Source organism: Pseudoliparis swirei, chromosome 3 (genome assembly GCF_029220125.1).
Source record: "Pseudoliparis swirei isolate HS2019 ecotype Mariana Trench chromosome 3, NWPU_hadal_v1, whole genome shotgun sequence".
In the NCBI taxonomy this organism is placed as follows: Eukaryota; Metazoa; Chordata; class Actinopteri; order Perciformes; family Liparidae; genus Pseudoliparis; species Pseudoliparis swirei.
This window is the reverse complement of record NC_079390.1, coordinates 8290195-8304090: the sequence shown is the minus strand read 5'-3', so window position 1 is coordinate 8304090 and position 13896 is coordinate 8290195. Positions and strand designations below refer to the sequence as shown.

The following is a 13896-nucleotide window of genomic DNA, read 5'->3' as shown; positions in this document are numbered from 1 at the left end:
TTGATATAATATTAATAATTTCTACATGTTTATTTCCAGTACTTAATTTGTTCATGATATTATTTACATCTGATGACTACATTTTCTAGTTAAAAAAAGAAGAAGCGAAAAGAGCAAGAAAACCACTGTGACACACAATAAACCCTGTTTGATTTGCTGGACAATAGCTGAGAGATGCTTCTTTACAAAAGGTTAGATGTGGGGGTCGAGTGCGTGTCTGGGTAAACATATATCTCAATACATTTGTTTGTATCTAGTCCACATCTATTTAACTATTAAGCTTTAGAAGTGTGCATGTGTGTTGTCTCTTCAGATGTAGGTAGAACTTCACAATCTTTGTTTCTGAAACAGTTTCCTCTGACAGGAAGCGAAACCCACACAACAGCACACACAGAAAGAGAGAAACGTATACGTATCTGCTGTCACATGACTTTGTCATGCACAGTGTGTGTTTAATCGCTCTCGTTAAAAAGGATGACATGATTCTACACATATAGATATTATCTCCATGGAACCAATTGGACTTGAATTGAAGACTTTATTTTAGCACATTTGATTTGATTATGTCCTAAACAAAATACACATGACACAATTTTCCAAATGATGAAAAAACAGCAAAATTTCATAAGAAACTCTATATTTAACCACAAACATAAGAAAAGCGTGATGTGGATTTGTCTGACAGTCTTTCTTTTGCTAAGAAATGATGGTTCATGGTTTAAAAATGAATTAACTAAAATGTGTATGTAATTTGACAGCTGACAAAACTTGTAAAAGTGTTGTCACAACATATTCTCACTTTATTATCTTTGAGCTAAACATGCAAAATAGAAATGTGTAAAGCCAATAGATTATATAGTCATTTATAATTGACCTACTGTCACGGGTATCGAGGGGCAAGAGCTCATGTGCAGAGGAACAGGACGGGATGCAACGTGAATAACGCTGGAGAGCTTGGCACAAAAATTACAAGGGACAATTCATTACACAATAACGAGACAAGAGTGGCTGAGGGCAGGTGCAGGGAATTAAACAATCAAGGAGACAGGAGTGGCTGAGGGCAGGTGCAGGGAATTAAACAATCAAGGAGACAGGAGTGGTTGAGGGCAGGTGAAGGAAATTAACAATCAAGGAGACAGAGGAGACACAGAACAGGGCGTTACACCTATATGAATTTGCAATAGTTGTAAATAATTATTTACTGTGGACTATGGCTTTATCAGCATTACAAAACAGTGGTATATTGCCAGTAATTGCTGCCCTACTTCAATGTAATCTGATTGTATTCAACACTCTCCCCCAGGTTTTGAGATATTAATCTATTATAGTTCTGCATCCACCATCTTTCTACCACCTGCTCTCCTTCTTCCACCACTGTTCTCTTCTGGTTTGCGGCGGCAGGTTTCTTTTCCACATATGGCTGATAATGTTCCTGACTTGTTTGATATAGCACCTGCTGAACGTCCCCCCCCCCCCCCTCTTTTTGTGTTTACTTTTAATTTATTTATCTGTTTGATGATGTTTTTTTCATGGCTGTTTTTCATGACTGTTTGGCCCATTACAGAGAACAGTTTATTTCATGGATTGTGTGTCCAATGTGTATAAGAGACACTTTTTAGCAGCTCTGGAAAAAAGGTACCGCTAATAAACTAAAAATGACGTGAAATTAAATTATAAATGTTTTAGTCTTGAATCTGTCTTCTGTGATTGCACAATTGCCATTTTCTGTGTAGCTCTAAGTTGCTCTGCTGTTCACTTACGAATGCAGCAATGCATAATGTGTCCCCTTTTATTTATTTACAAATTGGTTGTACAACTGTTGAAAAAACATTAATTGGGAATATTGTAGTCTGTAGTTGCTCTCTCTCTCTCTCTCTCTCTATATATATATATATATAAATATGTATATATATGTATATGTATAGATATATATATATATATATGTATATGTATATATATATATGTATATATGTATATATACATTTGTTTGTATTGTCTCTGTGTTATTTATATTACAGCCATACATTAGAAGGTCTCGCTGCAAGTGTCATCTTGGTCTATAACCAAATAAATAGCTTCCGCTGACAGGAAACAAAGTGCACGGCAGGCAGGTCAGGAGCAGCAAACACAGAAATATGCAACACGTCAACACATGCGATGTAGAAGTAGCCGGGCGCAGATGCTGAGAGCATCCTGTTTCTGTGTGTCACGATGCCAACGAGACTGCTTCTGCTCCTCTGTCTGACAGGACATGTGTTTGCCAGAGAACCACCTGGTAAGTACATTTCAAATAACAAATGTAACTATATTGAATTGTGATAATAATAATCATAATAATAATAACTGCTTTAGCCTATTTGGATGGGTCTGAGCAGTTACTACATTTGCTCGATGGCTTTTGGCATAATTTAACGAACACAATGTGAAGCTACTTTTCTTGTTTCAATTTTATATTGAGTATTAGTTAATAATCCATGATAATAAAAAGAGGTTTTACACTGTATGAGTGACCATATTTTTTATAACAGTCCTAAAAATAATATCTAAATTAGAACGGTGGGAAGCAGCACAATATCACAATATGAATAGGAAATAGGATTAGGCTTTAGTTTCATAAATAATCAATCACTTCTACACTCAGATTGAATTAGAAAGTCAGTTTATGGTACAGCTTTACTTCCTTGATCCAGCACATTTTGTGTAAATTCCCTTTGACATCATTGTGCTGTCATTTCCTCATTGTGTGACTGCGATCGGTCTATTGCTGTTTGCATAAGTCATGTGTGTTACCCTATGATTTTTGGTTTCTGTCGTTAAACTATTCGCTCTCGGCCCACTTGTGTCTCTGGCAGACGTAGACTGTTTGGTGGTGCATCTGAAATATGTCCACTGTTCCTGGGATAAACAGGGGACCCCGGAAGTCAATTACACCTTCTACGGCTGGTTCGTAACGAGTGACAGCAACTCTAACACAATAAAACACATTTTGCTGCGTCGTCTGAATTTATCAAACCGCAAAGAGTAAAATGTTGGACATACATGAAAGATAAAAGTAAAACGAATTATTCGAAATAGATTTGTGTTTGTTCATGTGCTATGAAGTTCTGAAAGTATGTCATACCACTTATTTGGGGGGCAATCCCTTTCCATGCATGATCATTTTAATTTGTTTAGAACTCAGTTTTCCTTATAACATTTCTCTTATTTACCAAGAAGTTTGATAAATACCAACACCTGGTATCCAAAAGTAAAACATCACTCCAAAAAACATAACCACCGCACTTTGCTTTGTATGTGAATGTCTGAATTGTGATTTCTCAACAGGTTCCACACTGAAAAAAGTAAAGAATTTATTGAGTGCCTCACCTATTTGTCCGAGAACAACGTGAACACTGGATGTAACCTGCCCTTCAAGGACTCCCAGAGGTTCAGCAGATTTAACACCAAACTGGTACATGGCAACCAGACATCTCAGAAGGAGTATGATCTCAAAACAAAAGGTGCTTATTCACTGGGGTGCAACACAACATGGTGACTTATGAATATAGTAACTCAGAGGAGGAGTGGGCGGGGCACATCAGCAGGGCCATGGCATCAGACCCAGCCAGGTCCAATGGACCCTATGAGACGTAAAGTCACAAAGACTCTGGAGAGGAAGCAGAGTTAATAATGTGCAATAGAGAGATGAACATGTATCCATAAGTAGAGAGAGAAGAGGAGATAGGCGCTCAGTGTATTCTAAAATGTCCCCCAGTAGCCTATAAGCCTATAGCAGCATATCGGGGCTGGACCAGGGCAAATTTGATGGGAGGGGTGCAGCACAACTGTAACACAAATGTGTAATCTGCTTATATGTAAAAAGAAAAAACAGGAAAGAAAAAAATAATAGAATTAACTCAATTAAAAGGGTGATAATATATTGGGTGCTCTAGCACCTCATCATCACATGATGTATTCTGTATCCTCCAATGGTCTGTGTCTGTGTCTCCAGTCAAGTTAAATCCACCAACGAGCGTGACAGTCAGGAACGGATCCGACTCCAACCTGTGGCTCAAGTGGAGTCAGATAAAGTCCAGTTGTGTGGAGAGTGAGGTTCGCTACAGGGTCAACAACAGGAAGTGGGCGGTGAGCCGTTTGAAGGATAAAGAATCTCCCATCCTTCTTTTTCATTCTTTGTTTGGTTATATTTCCAGGAGTTTGCCCATCTCTTGTCTCAACTCCATCTTCCTGTGCACAGACGTATCATGTCCGTATTGGGGAGCAGAATTACTGCGTCAACTTGCCCTCCAGCAGTTCCCGGTATGAGCTGCAAGTGAGGAGCCGACTGGGGGAAGAATGTGGACTGTCTATCTTCTGGAGTAACTGGAGCGAGCCCGTGTTCTGGGGATCCAACAACAGCACAGGTACAACTCCACCATCACGTGAGGAGATATAAAGTAGATCACAGTGGCTTGTAGCCGAAAGAATGAATAAAATCCATCAGGATAGTTAACAATGTGGGATATCACAAACACACAAATAGGTATAAAATAATATAAATTTGATAATGTTGCACAAAGCGAAGGTACAAGATTATGAAGCAAGAACAATCCACTTCTCCGCCCCCTCACAGACACCAATCAGATGGCCAGTTCCACGTCCGTGTGGACCACAGTGCTGTACGTGGTGGGCGCGTTCATCCTCATGCTCCTGGTCATGATGCTGCTGCACCATGAGAGGTGGGTCACTTGTCAAATGTGCATTCATATTTACTCAGTGCTTCTGTCAGCGTCTACAATAGTTACCTAATCAAATGGTTATCAATAGTTATTGTGCTGTAAAATGGTAAAATAGTTAAAACAACAGAATGTGTAAGTGATGAAATTCACATTTGATAATGCACTCTCAATCATTTGACATGTAAGGGTATTTGTATTCAGTGTTTTCATTTTACAAAAGTAATGTAATGAGCTATGATCATGTGAGAGTGAAAATGAGCCCGCCTCCCGTACAGGATCAGAATCATCTTCATCCCTGTGGTTCCCAAGCCGTCCCCCAACCTTCACAACATCGAGGTTGGTAGCATCCACAGATTTTTGTATTCATAAGTTAATAAAACTATAAAGCAAAACACTGCAAGACAGACGCGTACCATCATGTGAGGCGAAAGCGAAACAAGTCATACATCCGTTCTCTTTTTTTAAATTTAAAGGATTGGTTTCAATTCCCCAAAGGCCACAAAGAGAGTTTTAACTACAATGAGCGTCCCTGTCTTGTCCGTGAGTACTGCCATGTCTCCCAGTCCGACGGCGAGGATTGCTCTGCCTTCAGCCCTGAGAACGAATCGGACCTGTCCACCTCCTGCTCCTCCTCCTCCTCCTCCTCCTCCTCCTCCTCCAACAGCTCGACTGAGGAGGAGATGGTTTCTGTTTAGGAGATCAGAACATTGGTAAAGGATGTTTTGTTCCCCTCACAAGATGAAACCGAATATCTGTTTGAGGAACTTAAGCATATATTTTTCGTTTAAAAAGTCGCATTACGATGCCTGATCAGATTAGTTTATATTACCACAAATAAAAGACTCTGAACCACTTCATTTATATCTTATAGCTTCAGGGTGTACATTTATATCAAGTACTTGTCAAAAACTTTGAGGCGACAGCAAGAGAGTTTTCTCTTTCCTCATTAGTGGTCTGTGCATTTCACCTCACATATCACAAAAAACGGCCTTGAGAGCTTCTACTTCCTCTAATCCTTTATAAGCCCTGATTTATGACAGTCAGTAAAAGTTGTAAAAACGTTGGCGCATTTATTCCTAAAACATCAACTTTATTATTAGACAAATATTCCAGATGACTGAACTTAATCAGTGTCATTTTTGTACCATGTAAAAACAAAAACCCAGCTCCACCATGAGGATAACATGAATGTAACTTCAGTAGAGGAGAAGGAAAAACAGCCACACTAACACTCATTAAATGAGCTGCATGAAAGTAAATAACTCATTATACATTAGAAAAGCCTCTATGTAGTAAATGATGACTCATTAGAAAGTGGCAACACATTATAACAAGATGGTCGCATAGTAGGCTGATATAACAAAAGTTTCAAGCAAGTGGCATCAGTTTTATATTCCTATGAATGTGTATATTACATATCTTAATATCTTTGAATGTACTTTGAGTGTGGTTGAACGTGTTTGTACTTTGTACCCTGAGGTTGGAATTATATGGTTTGTGTCCTTTGTGTATGTTACGCAGGATTTCTGTCATGACCGGTTTTGTTCAATAAATATATCCTCGCATGTCTGTACATGTCTGTTGCACTACCGCGATGAGTGATATTATTTATCAGCGCAACAGAGTTCATTCTGCCTGCAGTTACCTCACTGTCCGCTAGAGGGCGGGCAGACTGAGTCCCGGAGTAAGGAACTGAGTCTACGCATTTTTCAGATTCATGACGGGAAGGGAGCAGGGCAAGTGGCCCCCGCAGGAAGAGAGCGGAACGAGTCAGCTAACGCTACTTCCCTAGCTGAACCGATCAGCTATCGCAATCAATTGATGTCTTCTGATGAGATTTAAGATATCGCCGTGCATTTAGTTGGTTTGATTCGCCGTTGGTCGTCCAAAAATCACCACCCGACACCATGACAGATCCCGCGGTGGCCGACACTCGCCGGTTGAATTCCAAGCCCCAGGACCTGACGGACGCTTACGGGCCCCCCAGCAATTACCTGGAGATAGACGTCAGTGATCCACAGACCGTTGGAGTTGGACGGAACCGTTACACGAATTACGAAGTCCGCATGCGGGTAGGTGTTCAACCCACGAGCCGCACACACGCACGGTGGTGCGGCGGTGGCTTTCATTCGCCAAGCTAACTGACAAGTGCGGCGTTGTTGCGAGCTAGTTAGCACGTCGACCCAACGGCCGGGCTGTGACGTTGACGGTCGGCTGGTGAAGGAGGTCAAGATGGCGCTCCAGTAAAAAATCAAGGACCGGGGATCGTCCGGGGCCTGCGAGAGCCTTTGAGGTGTAACTTTAGTGAACGAGGCTGTAGAAGTTTCGCGAACACACCCGAGACTGTTGTAACACCGTGAGCCGCAGATTCGATGTTTAGCGGTCTTCCGACGACCACATTTACACACATTATTTCAACGGGTTTCTTGTTTCAGGTAATTGTTCACGTTATACGGAGACATGTTAAGATAACGTTGCGAACAAACTCAACAAAGAGACATGCTGGGAAAATGTCCGCAGTTTTATTGAAATGGGATAAATGACATGCAGTGAAGTTTGTTACTCAGAATAAGTTGAATTTATCGGGCCTTATTGTTATGTGAATGATACTAGCAGTTATTAGTTATAGGAACGACAGTGAGTTTAACTTCTTCCTGAAGTAAACGAGCAGTTGACCTTTTAAAAGTCAGTTATACAACTGCTGACACTGCTAAATATAAAGGAACACATTTACAGGAAGCAGATGCTCTTGTCACAATTGAGACATACTTGTCTTTAATACAATTTAAATGTTGGTCTCTTATGTGTCTATTTTAATGTAAATATGTAATTAACTCACATAGACATGCAGCTTAATTGCCCCACGTGATAGTTTCTTGGATCAGAAGTTGGGTTAACTAGTTTATTGTTTGTTAACTTCCAAATACAACAGACACACTTAAGGTTAAACAGAACAGACCAGTATATGTTCAACAACGCCCATTAGAAATCACTTTCTGATGACTGAATAACATGCACACTCGTTTGAAACAAACTAAGTCAAATTATGGTGGTAAGATAATTTTTGTGTGTGAAAAGTTCCCTCTCAATGTCTCCCAGCACTCGTGTTAGTCCAGATAACTTATTTAATAAAAATCAATTGTTTTTTCTTCTAATTCTACTTCTCTTTTTAGACAAACCTTCCCATTTTCAAACTGAAGGAATCCTGTGTGAGAAGAAGATACAGTGACTTTGAGTGGTTAAAGATTGAGCTGGAAAGAGACAGCAAGGTGAGTGACTAATTATGTGTATCTGTCTAATCACTGAAGCAGGCTGGCGGTTTCAATGACGATGTGTATGTTGCAGGTGGGAGAATATCCCTTTTATAGATTAAAGTAAAAAAGGATGTAGTTTTTCTTTCTTCCTCTGTGCTAATATGGTTCATAGTGAAGTTTTGTGGTGCCCTCCTCATTAAATGTGTTAAATGTAATTATATGCCTTGCATTGCCATTCTTAATAAGTCTATTACTTAGCTTGAACTTAAATTTATTGATGTAACGTCTGCAATTTTGACTTTCCAGCACAGCGAGTGTGAACTTTGAATTTAATATTTTGGTGCATATATGTAAATGTTCCTATTATTTGTGCTGATTCCTATCACCTTCAGATTGTAGTACCATCTCTGCCGGGCAAAGCCCTGAAGAGACAGTTGCCATTCCGCGGCGATGGGGGCCTTTTTGACGAGTCCTTTGTTGAGGAGCGGCGATTGGGCCTAGAGCAGTTCATCAACAGGTCAGTCAGTTCACCTAAGATGTGTTCATGTGGAAAATAATGTCTGATTGACCAAAGAGCTAAAATACTTTATTTTATGGGATGAGTAAAATCTTGTGACGCTTTTTATTCTGTAAGATCTCTCGCCACAACATGTGTCGGTCGAAACTGAAATTCACATGTTACTATAAGTAGTCAGTAATTGCAAAAAAGGTCCAACACAGGACTTCACCTAATCTGTCCTTGAGCATACACTAATTTATCCACAATTGTATCTCATTCTCACCAGTCTCCTTGAAAAGCCCTTAAAACTAGTGTATTTTATCTATTGTCCGTCTGTGTGTGTATTTCTGCAGAATTGCAGGTCATCCCTTGGCCCAGAACGAGCGCTGTCTTCACATGTTCCTGCAAGAGGAAGGCATTGACCGCCACTACATTCCTGGAAAAGTATGAAACTAGGGTTACTTATTCTGGAAATGTATGAATCTAGTGTTACTAAGGGAGGTGGGGGCCTCTTTATTCCCATCTAGTCTTCTCGTAATCTCTCCTTTCTGTCTTTCTGCTTTATCTCTCTCTCTGTATATGCCAAGTCATATTAAATGTATCTTATCCATTTTAACTATACAGCAGGACATGTTGGTAGTGATTCAAACAATTTCCGCTGTGCATTTGTTTTTTTAAGCGTACCATGAGGAAAGCCCCCCCCCCCCGCTTCCCCCACAGTATTATGGATTGTATCGAGACAATTTGGCACTTAATCACAATTTCCAGGCTAAAAAAAAAAAGATATTCCTGACAAGTCTTTCCATGATCAGTGTCCTATGTTCATGATTGTATATCATGTGAATAATGTCTAAATGGGGCACTAATGTGCAACATACATGCAGCCTGTAAATAAAAGTTCTGATTCTGTTTTGTTCTTTGTTTTGTTTTTTTAGGTATGAATGAAGTAAGTTTGCTTTATTTGATCCAGTCTCAAGAGCTTTCTGGAAGTTAAAGGTGGCTGCATGGGTAACTAAAGCCCAAAGGCGATAGTTCACACATACTGGAGTAGAACCATTCTAATACCATATATAAACTATCACAGAGATCTGACTGCAAACTGTCGCTCTATGCTGCAAAGGGAAGAATGCTCTGCAAGCCAGTTTTGCCTTAGCCATTATCAAGCATTAACAAAATGAATGAGAAGTCATTTGCAGTTGAACGGTTTTAATTGGTATTGAGTGGACTAGATTCAGCTGTTTCTTCAAAACTGGCTTTCAGAAGTTCCTCACTCCACCAGTATCAGGCCACTACTAGTGTTTTGAGTTATGTGAACTATTGTTTCCTGGGGATACGTACTGTACATCGCCATTGACGAGCTCTTCGTGAAACATTTCTAATGCTGACACAATGTCATTGTCAAGCGCACTAATCATTGACTGCATGGCAAAATGTGCACGCTTTCTCTGCAATATATTTGTCTCGGTGTCACCCCGCAATTTCTTTTACGTGCCTGTGATCGCCATCTTATTGTTCAGTTTGTCAACTCAGATCTTTAACTCCACAGATATGTGTGTTATTTTCTTTCTGTGAATAGTATTACGATGTCGTGCCATTACATTAGTCAGTGCGTCGGTAGATTTTGAGATTCACAGCAATGACCAAATATGTAAGCTTGAACATGTCTCAATATTATTGCTCATGTCTGTCTCTTTCTCTCTCTTCACTGCAAAGACAATACAGCCTGCTGCACCTGCCCCATGTACATTTATTTCGACATCACGTCATTATATAGCTGGTGGAAATGTCAGAAGTATCAACGGTGTTGGAAAAACTATTGCTCCTGGACAAAAATAAGAGATCCAATGTATAAATAGTTTGATGTTGTGTCTTTATTCACTCATTCCACATATAATATGTACATTATTTTTGAATCGGTCATCGGTGAAAAAGAAAACATGTTTTCATATAATTTTTTTTTCTTTTTCGTAGCAATACATATTTTCTTTTTTACAATTGATTATGTTTTCTGAACGTCTTTTAAATGGATCAAGTCTAAAATGAGGGTTCATTCCTGCTTTGATTAATGTCTTCTGTTGCTAGTGGAGATGTGATTTTGATGATGACCTCCCAAAGTCGAGCAACATGTAGCATCATGAAAAGGACGGTGACGTTTCGCTCCAGTCAATAATTTCCCCCTGAGTTTTATGTTCTGAACATGCTCTTAGACAGGATTGTTTCATGATTCATTGTTTTAACTCTGCTGTTACGTCGTCATGCCTACAATCTGGCTGCGTGTTGTCAAATCAGCTGTTGGGAATGTTAAGTTGGGTTAAAAAAACATATCTAAGCACTGTGACAAGAGGTTCATTATATGAACAATATTTCATTGTTTAAAGGCGTAATCAGCATCTGGTTTAATGATCTGAAATATGGCTTTATTCTGCATTTATTTTCTTTAGGCTTTTGTTCTGCACTTCTTTGTTTCTTGTGAGGTCTATTAATACACATTATCATTGCAGTTCCACTATTGGTGACTTGGAACTTCCTTGTTAATTCTGTCCAATTAAATTCCCTGATGCCTGCTGTTTCATGTCTACATGTGTCTTTTCCGATTAAAAGAGGAGAAATAAGATCTGTAAAGCTTACCTTCCAGTTAGTGATTAGTGTCACCGTGACCGTGTGACGGATCAGAGGGTGTCATGGGAGCTGGATGAATCACGGCGGATTGGAAAATGACCCAATTAAACAAGGAAATGGGGAATAGAGCATGATGAGGTTGAGGGCACATGTTTTTGATGAAGATTATCTTGGCATTAGTGTTACAACTTGTACATAAAGATTTGAGTTGAATATTGTTTGAAACTAGTGTTTACTTTTGGACTGTGAAGTAAGAGACTGGAAATGACTGGTGGGGAAATTGGGATATGTGGGAATTCCCAGCATAATTAATTAATTTTAAACACTTGACTTGAAGCAAAACTACAACACCCTCTACAAAACAACCTATACTGAAAATGTATTGAAAACTTGCTAATCACAACCACTAGACTGGAAGTACTACTAAATGGTTAGATTAATTTGTTAATTTCCAGAATACCTGAGTAAGTAAATTTTCTTCAGCAGGCAGAGACAAACATGTTTCCACTGTTATCAAGCCAGGTTCCCCTGGATTAAGGGACAACACATCACAAAAAGTGATGTGACGGTCAATCTGCGCCAGTAAACACCTATTATGAAGTCAGGATATATGACCCTGAATGCATTACATCTGGATTCATGATGGCAGGCAGTGATGGATGAGAGTAAGCAGAATATTCATTTTATATTTATAATTATTGCTGACAGTTGCATAACACATAATTGCAGCATATATATATTTATTATATATATATAATTCATATTATAAATATATTTCATTTATTTTGGAACGAGCTCTGACATTTTTTCAACAATCTGAAGTTGTTTTAAACATATCTGAATGGACCTTGCTTGTCATGTGCTTTAATAAAGACGTAATACAGTGACAGATCGGTTTTCCTCTACAGTGTTCCTCGGAAAACAACAACTGAAACTAGGTTAACTTTTATTGGCGACTATTAAAACAATTGAATAATTGCTTTTGTTCATTAATTAATTATGCTGGGAACCCCATTGCATTTTTCCAAAATGAATCCTAACCCAATCTCACCACACCAGTCATTTCCGTCTCTTACGTAACAGTTCAAAAATGACTCGCCAGTCAAGTATTTTTCACTTCTGGCTTTTACAATATGAAGATTCCCTTTCTTTGTCAAACAATTGTAAACCGAAAAACTTTTTGGACTGTTGATCAGATAAAATAAGAAATTGTATATCTTATATTACAGAGGTGTTTTAATTTAGTTTTTTGTTGTTTCTATTGTAGAGTACTTTGTAACTTTGCTTTTGAAAGATGCTATATAAATAAAGTTGTTATTATTGTTACTAATCTGAAGACACTTTGAAACTGTGAAAAGTGTTTTTCACTATACTTCCTGGCATTTTATAGACACAACTGAACAACAACCGATGAATCACTAAGAAATATAACAGTTTGTTGGAATCCTACTGTGGCTCTTCAGTCGCAACACTGGGTTTTTTTTATTCACTAAACATAGATCGTAAAGGCCCCTAAATTTGTTATCGTTGTAACTCTCCTTCCGGAAATACAGGGATTAACAGAGGAAGAGGAATTCTGGCCACAGGTGGATTAAAGTTTTCCAAGAATAGTGATCTTGTGATGTAGACCTGGACCAACATTTAATCAAAACTGACTGCAATTGGACACAACTGTAGCTAACATGAAATGAAAAAAATTAAAAAGGAACATTAAACTGCTCATACAGTTTGGTACTTGTGTTGCACTAAATTGCAGACGGTTCCCTATAAGGAAAAATGGGAAAAGTTAGGTTTATTTACACATCCCTAACATCCTAATTTCTCTGGAGGGCTTTACAATCTTTACAGCATCTGACTCCCTACATCAGGGGTCCCAAACATGGGACCCCTGATGCATTGGGTCGAATACATTTGAATAAGTCAAAATAAAAATAAAAAAGCACTGCTATTCCTATTCGTCCAGTAGGGGTCGCACTGCACGTGTTAGGCCCTCCATGCTGTTAGATAGCATCACCAGCTGCAGCCAATGATAGAGGTAAAAAGCAGAGTGCTAAGTGTGTTCGTCTTTTAGTGTTCAAGGAATATAATATTCTGTGCCACTAAGACTCATCGTCGTGGAAAATACAAGAACTTTAAACAAATATATTTTCAGCAGGTTTGGGGAAACTGCAGTCTGTTTTTAGTCGTAGCCAAGTGAGACAACTCAGGCTCTTCATCCTCTTTTTGTAAATTCATTTTCCGACGTTTTCAGAATGTGCAATGAGAGGGAAACATTAGGATGTGTTGTTATTTATAGATTAGTTTAACATGTTTTACTTGTCCGACTCACTCGAGATGAAATTGGGTTGTTTGGGGCCCATGAACTAACAATAGTGTTACACCCCCTAGATTCAAGAAATAAAAGGTGAGAACCCTCCAGGGAGAGCAGCCGAGGACAGATCCTCTTCAAGGATGGTTTGGATCTTATTTATCCCATAGAGAACAATGTACTGTGGTTGATGGTGTCAGCTCCTCTTACCTGGGCTGTCCAGTAGGGGTCCCGCAAGGATCCATACTGGCGCCCATTTTATTCTCTCTTTATATTAATGACTTACCTGACTCTTGCTTCAATGTGGATGTTCAGCTGTATGCTGATGACACGGTCATTTTTACGGTGGCCAAAAATAGTGAGGAGGCAGCACGAGTGCTCTCTACTGCTCTGAGTCATATTCAAGGCTGGCTCACCAGGTCCTGTCTCTCATTGAACACGAAAGAAACAGTGTGTATGTTCTTTTCTAAGCAATCCTCAACTGTTGCACATTCTAAT

The 13896-nt window shown here is 39.1% G+C and overlaps 2 protein-coding genes across 2 annotated transcripts; both read left to right on the top strand.

The window, feature by feature from the left end:
* Positions 1-2189: 2189 nt before the first annotated feature.
* On the top strand, positions 2190-6287 carry LOC130188721 (cytokine receptor common subunit gamma-like). The gene is made up of 8 exons (XM_056407193.1): positions 2190-2275; positions 2853-2943; positions 3325-3500; positions 3992-4125; positions 4238-4403; positions 4613-4718; positions 4994-5054; positions 5192-6287. Exons 1-8 carry the CDS (start codon positions 2212-2214, stop codon positions 5411-5413), a joined length of 1020 nt encoding a protein of 339 aa, XP_056263168.1. The 5' UTR covers positions 2190-2211; the 3' UTR covers positions 5414-6287.
* A 144-nt stretch (positions 6288-6431) lies between these two features.
* On the top strand, positions 6432-11040 carry snx12 (sorting nexin 12). Its single transcript, XM_056407203.1, has 5 exons — positions 6432-6790; positions 7892-7987; positions 8365-8489; positions 8825-8915; positions 9407-11040. Exons 1-5 carry the CDS (start codon positions 6626-6628, stop codon positions 9410-9412), a joined length of 483 nt encoding a protein of 160 aa, XP_056263178.1. The 5' UTR covers positions 6432-6625; the 3' UTR covers positions 9413-11040.
* The last annotated feature ends 2856 nt before the right edge of the window (positions 11041-13896 follow it).

What these genes read in the sequence shown, in the direction of transcription:
- snx12 (XM_056407203.1), top strand. Translation starts at nt 6,626, where the DNA reads ATGACAGATCCCGCGGTGGCCGACACTCGCCGGTTGAATTCCAAGCCC. An exon ending in ATTACGAAGTCCGCATGCGG is followed by an intron (nt 6,791 to 7,891) that starts GTAGGTGTTCAA and finishes TTCTCTTTTTAG; the next exon opens with ACAAACCTTCCCATTTTCAA. An exon ending in AGCTGGAAAGAGACAGCAAG is followed by an intron (nt 7,988 to 8,364) that starts GTGAGTGACTAA and finishes TATCACCTTCAG; the next exon opens with ATTGTAGTACCATCTCTGCC.
- LOC130188721 (XM_056407193.1), top strand. Translation starts at nt 2,212, where the DNA reads ATGCCAACGAGACTGCTTCTGCTCCTCTGTCTGACAGGACATGTGTTT. An exon ending in GTTTGCCAGAGAACCACCTG is followed by an intron (nt 2,276 to 2,852) that starts GTAAGTACATTT and finishes TGTCTCTGGCAG; the next exon opens with ACGTAGACTGTTTGGTGGTG. An exon ending in GGGATCCAACAACAGCACAG is followed by an intron (nt 4,404 to 4,612) that starts GTACAACTCCAC and finishes GCCCCCTCACAG; the next exon opens with ACACCAATCAGATGGCCAGT.